Below are 6,271 nucleotides of genomic sequence, written 5' to 3' on the forward strand. Positions count from 1 at the left end.
AGACACTATATGACAGGACCAACTATCAGAAATTAACTAAACTACATCTGAAGGGAGAGAAAAAACTACGCTTGACTGGAGAAAAGGCACTACTGGGATTTGAACCAATGATCTCCTGTTTACTAGACAGGCACTTTCACCAACTAAGCAACAGCACCTCTATAATGTGGCTTAATTGATGTAAAGACACTCCATGACGGGACCAACTAGCAGAAATAACTCTAAAAAGATGGGAAGGTACAGAAAAACTACACTACACTGGTGAAAAGGCACTGCTGGGATTTGAACCCAGGATCTCCTGTTTACTAGACAGGCACTTTGACCAACTAAGCCACAGCACCTCTATAATGTGGCTAAATTGATGTAAAGACATTATATGATTGGACCAACTAGCAGAAATAACTTTAACAAGATGGGAAGGTACAGAAAAGCTACACTTCACTGGTGAAAAGGCACTGCTGGGATTTGAACCCAGGATCTCCTGTTTACAAGACAGGCACTTTCACCAACTAAGCCACAGCGCCTGATTTGGGAGGAAAAATGTATGAAACAACAATATTTGACAGGACCAATTAGCAGAAATTAACTAAATTACATCAGAAGGGAGAGAAAAAACTACGCTTGACTTGTCAAAAGGCACTGCTGGGATTTGAACCCAGGATCTCCTGTTTACAAGACAGGCACTTTCACCAACTAAGCCACAGTGCCTGTTTTTGGAGGCAAAATTTATGAAACAACACAATATGACAGGACCAATTAGCAGAAATTAACTAAACTACATCAGAAGGGAGTGAAAAAACTACGCTTGACTGGAGAAAAGGCACTGCTGGGATATGAACCCAGGATCTCCTGTTTACTAGACAGGCACTTTCACCAACTAAGCCACAGCACATCTATAATGTGGCTTAATTGATGTAAAGACATTATATGACGGGACCAACTAGCAGAAATAACTTTAACAAGATGGGAAGGTACAGAAAAACTACACTTCCCTGGTGAAAAGGCACTGCTGGGATTTGAACCCAGGATCTCCTGTTTACAAGACAGGCACTTTCACCAACTAAGCCACATCGCCAGTTTTGGGAGGGAAAATTGATGAAACAACAGTATTTGACAGGACCAATTATCGGAAATTAACTAAATTACATCAGAAGAGAAAAGGCACTGCTGGGATTTGAACCCAGGATCTCCTGTTTACTAGACAGGCACTTTGACCAACTTAGCCACAGCACCTCTATTGTGGCACAAACTGATGTAAAGACATTATATGACAGGACCAACTTGCAGAAATTACTTTAACAAGATGGGAATGGACAGAAAAACTATGCTTCACTGGTGAAAAAACACTGCTGGGATTTGAACATAGGATCTACTGTTTACTAGACAGGCACTTTCACCAACTAAGCCACAGCACCTGTTTTGGGAGGCAAAAACGATGAAACAACACAATATGACAGGACCAATTAGCAGAAATTATCTAAACTACATCAGAATGGAGACAAAAAACTACGCTTGACTGGAGAAAGTGCACTGCTGGGATTTGAACCCAGGATCTCCTGTTTACTAGACAGGCACTTTGACCAACTAAGCCACAGCACCTCGATAATGTGGCTAAATATATTAAAAGACACTATATGACAGGACCAACTAGCAGAAATTACATTGACAAGATGGGAATGTACAGAAAAACTACACTTCACTGGTAAAAAGGCACTGCTGGGATTTGAACCCAGGATCTCCGGTTTACTAGACAGGCACTTTGACCAACTAAGCCACAGCACCTCTTTATTGTGGGAAAAGTTGATGTAAAGACATTATATGACAGGACCAACTTGCAGGAATTACGTGTAGGAGATCTAATACATAAACATGGTCGCCCAATTACCAGCTAGAAATATTTCACACCCGCTATTAATGTCTTTACGGTGCTGTGTGTTTTATAAGAAGCTATGAAAAGAAACAGACTTTTCAGGTTGAATCGTTATAGAGCTTCAAAATGTTGTAATACCACCGTGTTTCATCATAACATTAGTGTTATGACCCGTAGGAAGGGATATCATTTATTTGATGCATGACAATTCATTCATCTAGGAATAAAATAATCTCTGTACTTGGTCTGTTTCCACTCTTCATTAGCTGTGCCCACTGACTATTTCTCTATTTATCATTAAAATCTCTCCATACCTTTCCTCTACCTTAACGTGTGTCACCCTTCCCTTCCCTAATCTCATCCCTTCCTCTTTGGCTTTCTGCACTCTGCTTTCTAAGCTTTCTTGCCCCTTCTTTCTCCACAACTCTTTTCCTTGCTCTCTTCATCTATTGCATCACTTCGCTGCCCTAATGACACAGTGTGTATTTTTGTATGTTTAGAAGTGTATGGTGCACGAAAAGCAGTGTCAGCATCAGCAAAAGGGAGAAAGAAAACGCCCAGGTTTTGCCGATGAGTATGTGTCTGACAGGAAACACTTAAGTGTTTGAGACTGGACATTAAGTGTATGCTGCATGTGTGTGTGTTTATCTGTTAGTGCTTGTGTGTGTTGAGGGCAAAGGGAGCAGTGGGTTGAAAGGCAGAGTGGAGGAATGATCAGACGTAGGAAAGCAGCTGAGATCAATGGTAGAGGACACAGACTGAGATCAGTGACAACAGGATAAGCAACATGAGTCACAGACAGAGACAGAGGCAGAGGAGGGTGGTCATGTTTTCACACTGTGTGATCACCACAAGGCATAATAAGGCAGATCTTCTGCAGTTTTTACACCGAAGACCGATGGGTGTTTGGACACTCCTTTTTAGACTAAAAGACGATTGACTAGCAGTTGGCAATAAAATAAAATTACTGTGAAACTTATAATAAAGGAAATCTAACTTCTTTGTACTATACATTAATTCATAAACCTTTTAAGACGTGGGGAAGAATTTGGAAGAGGAGGTTTATGAGATGTTTGACCAGTGAATTGGATCGAGATTCACTGAGATTCATGTTGGTAAGCAAAAATGCATAGTGGGTGGATATTTCTTCAGTGGTCATAACCCACAATAACATTTTGATTTAGACAAGTTATAGTCAGTATTACCACGGGACAGACCTGATGCAACACCATCACATCACACAAAAACGTTTGTTTCCCAGCTGCCGAAGCAAATCTCAATCGAAAAAACGTTATTGAAACTATTTGGGAGCATAAACCCTTGGCTTTAATTGAAAATATTTGTCTTTTGCCTAATGTTCCTCAGCACTTTTAACAGGAAATACTGTATATGCAACCAACCTTCACTTCAGTAGAGGATTCATGCTCAAAATACATGGAACATGTACATGTACATGGTCCTCACAATTTCAAAGGCTTGTTTGAGGGTTAAGACTTAGTTTTAGGGTTAGAGTTAGAATTAGGTTTAGGTTAGGGTGAGGATTGGGTATTTAGTTGGGATGGTTGGGTTGGGGGATAGGGAGTGCATTGTGCCAATGAGTGTCCTCACAACTATAGTGAGACGTGCATGTGTGTGTTTGTGTGTGTCTGTCTGTGTGTGCGTGTGTGTGTCAAGGCAGACATAAGACTATTGGGGATTAACTGGATTGAGGACACCAACTTGACTCCTTGAGTCCACCAATTTGTCATCGTTTTGTCCTCTCTCTCTTTCTCTCTCATAAATAAGACAAGTCCAGCACATTAAATACACCCTTTCTGTCCTACTGTCTTTCTTTATCTATATTTTCTTTTACATTTACCAACACATAGGCTTAATATATATAATGTGTGTGTATGTATGTTATTGTGTGGGTGTGAGTGTCACTGTATGTGTGTGTGTAGTTTGATTAAAACCAGTCTGTGGATTAATTAGGGTAAATAACCTCAGAGCAGCTTTGGGGATTTAAGTGTTAAAACCTACTGTAGGCTTTACACAGGAAAGTGTGTGTGACTTTGTGTGTGTTTCATTACAAGGCCACACAATTCTTCTCCTATTGGTTCCAGCTATTTTAAAAATGTTTTTTTTTGGAGGCTATTTTGTCGTCATGACATTAGTACCTTCTAGCACCTTAGCCAAGTGAAATAAGTCAATAAACAGCTGCAGAGGTTAAGTTACAGTCCAATTCCATTAAAAGTGTTTTTTAGACATGGACATTAATTGGCATTACTGTTAATGTCCTACAGTTTGAGTCCATTTACTGTATGTCTGCTGGTACAAGGGCAGTAATTAACTCTGGATGTTGACCCTGGATAGGGACACAAAAAGTGTGTTTTTGCTGTGAAAATCATCACTGATACAACACAGTCAGTGGATAATGCATTTGTTTAAACTGGCTGCAGTCAAGTCCTGTTCAATAAAATGGGAATAGAAGTAAATGTTTCATCTATTTGTTCTAATCAAATGATTAATAGTTTGTTTTATTTCTGAAAAGACAAATGTCTATAAATGTCTGACAAAAATATTAGGTTTACAATGATGTGAAACAGCAAAACAACAACTCCTCACACTGCAGGAGCTGGAACCAGGACAATTGCTGCCATTGTTTTTCTTTTGATCAACTAATGAATTGATCATTTCACATCAAGTTCTGACGGATAGCAACTGAAATTTGAGTAGAACCCCACAGATGCTTTCAATATAAATCATCATGAAAAGATGTGTTTTTCCTCCTTAACTCCACTAGAATGTGCCATCACAAATAACTAAAAAACATTTAAGGCTTTTGAGGAGCATACTGAGAAATAGGATGCAGCCAGCGTCTTCCAAACATGAGGATGACAAAGTCAATATGGAGATCTTTAACCAGTAGCATGTAATTCCATCCCTGAAAGACGGAAACAACCAAAACGTTGTGGCCACATATGCCTAACTGGCTCTCCCCCTGTCCGACAAGTGAGACCAGGACCTTGTTCGCTCCCTGAAAGCCAACAGCAACAAGGCAATCTGCTCTCAAACAGCTGGAGCTGCCCCCCCCCCCTCCACAGAGTGAAACAAGAAAATAAGAGAAAGTGAAGTCTGAGGTGGAGAAAACGAGAAACAGGGAGAAAGACAGTGATTGAAGCAGAGAACTGGAGAGTTTGCTGTCATGAATAATCAATACTTAGTCAACACAGAAGATGAGAGTGTGTAAAGGAACCAGGGTTTCCTCCCGCTGCGAAATCCAAAAGGGACAACTGCCAGACTTACACACATCATGAGTAAACACAGCAGAGAAAGAGAACAGCAAGATGAGAAAAGAGACTGATTTAAAAAATAAAGTCAGAGCAAAAGAAGAAAAAGAAGAAAAAGGAACTGAGGGAGAAGGAAAATGAAAAGGAGATATGTTTTGAAATTTGGAAAATGAGAAAGCAAGGGAGTAAGAAAAAGAGTTGAAGAGCAGGAAGAGGGCAGCAGGAAATTCCTTCAGCATTTTCCCAACCCTTTGTCCCTCTCAAAAAAATGAAATATGACAACAACCCGCCTCCTTTTTTCACTCTCATGCCAATCCTGCCTGACTCATTAGTTCTTCTCTCTCTCTTTTTGTACTCGGTTGTGTTCATGCGGGCAGTCAGTAAAGATGACTGGATTTCATATAGTCTGGCAGCTGGACAGCGTATTGCTCCATTCTTTTACAGTGGACGAGAACAAGATAGTGTCAGTACAACTGGGGCTGTGCAATATGAATATATACATAGTATATATATAACCAGTTTATTTCACATGGCAAAGATGCAGACAGGAGGTTTATAAGAAGAAGGCAACACAAACAATCATGGAGGAGAGTGAACCTGACACAGAACAAGGGAATTCCAAACAGGAGACTCATTCATACCTCATGTCTTCCAGCAGGTCACATTCAGTCTGGTGTTTAAAGTGCAGTCTTGTCGTCTGCTCCATGTGTGTGTTTTTCAGCTCCTGTGTCACTTTGACCTGGGGGTAACAAAAAAGCATGTCAGGTAAAGGATTTTTCATTTCTTCACTCCTCTGCCCTGCAAACATCTTGTTTCTCTCATGGCTCACATTCATCAACAGAGAAAAACCACCATTACTACATTTCATCTGATATATATTTAGGAAATATCAATAATGAGCTATGAAATCAGATGTCCTTTGTGATTTTGGTTATCATAGTAGAGCTGACATGTTCATGGTCCTAAAGAGCTGAGAGAATGATGAATATCTACTTGCCTGAAGGTCATGAACACATAAACAATTAATAATGATCTTCTTTTTTTTCTCAATGGCCACATCAACCACCTCTAGTAGGAATAAATGTTGCATGAAGTCACCAAAAGTCACACACCAATGTGACACAGACAGTCA

The 6,271-nt window shown here is 40.0% G+C and overlaps 1 protein-coding gene and 7 non-coding genes across 8 annotated transcripts in view; all 8 read right to left on the minus strand.

The window, feature by feature from the left end:
* LOC133003696 (F-BAR and double SH3 domains protein 2-like) overlaps positions 1-6,271 on the minus strand; it is a 115,913-nt gene that overhangs the window by 104,984 nt on the left and 4,658 nt on the right. Inside the window, exon 2 of the mRNA XM_061073487.1 lies at positions 5,781-5,878. Within this exon, the coding sequence (XP_060929470.1) occupies positions 5,781-5,878 (98 nt within the window). The remainder of the gene's footprint in view (positions 1-5,780; positions 5,879-6,271) is intronic.
* Positions 268-341, minus strand: trnat-agu (transfer RNA threonine (anticodon AGU)). Its single transcript has one exon. It is a non-coding gene; the product is annotated as a tRNA-Thr (tRNA).
* Positions 451-524, minus strand: trnat-ugu (transfer RNA threonine (anticodon UGU)). The gene has a single exon. It is a non-coding gene; the product is annotated as a tRNA-Thr (tRNA).
* Positions 635-708, minus strand: trnat-ugu (transfer RNA threonine (anticodon UGU)). Its single transcript has one exon. It is a non-coding gene; the product is annotated as a tRNA-Thr (tRNA).
* On the minus strand, positions 1,002-1,075 carry trnat-ugu (transfer RNA threonine (anticodon UGU)). Its single transcript has one exon. It is a non-coding gene; the product is annotated as a tRNA-Thr (tRNA).
* On the minus strand, positions 1,160-1,233 carry trnat-agu (transfer RNA threonine (anticodon AGU)). The gene has a single exon. It is a non-coding gene; the product is annotated as a tRNA-Thr (tRNA).
* Positions 1,525-1,599, minus strand: trnat-agu (transfer RNA threonine (anticodon AGU)). Its single transcript has one exon. It is a non-coding gene; the product is annotated as a tRNA-Thr (tRNA).
* trnat-agu (transfer RNA threonine (anticodon AGU)) lies at positions 1,709-1,782 on the minus strand. The gene has a single exon. It is a non-coding gene; the product is annotated as a tRNA-Thr (tRNA).

The sequence above is a fragment of the Limanda limanda genome, chromosome 6, assembly GCF_963576545.1.
Source record: "Limanda limanda chromosome 6, fLimLim1.1, whole genome shotgun sequence".
In the NCBI taxonomy this organism is placed as follows: domain Eukaryota; kingdom Metazoa; phylum Chordata; class Actinopteri; order Pleuronectiformes; family Pleuronectidae; genus Limanda; species Limanda limanda.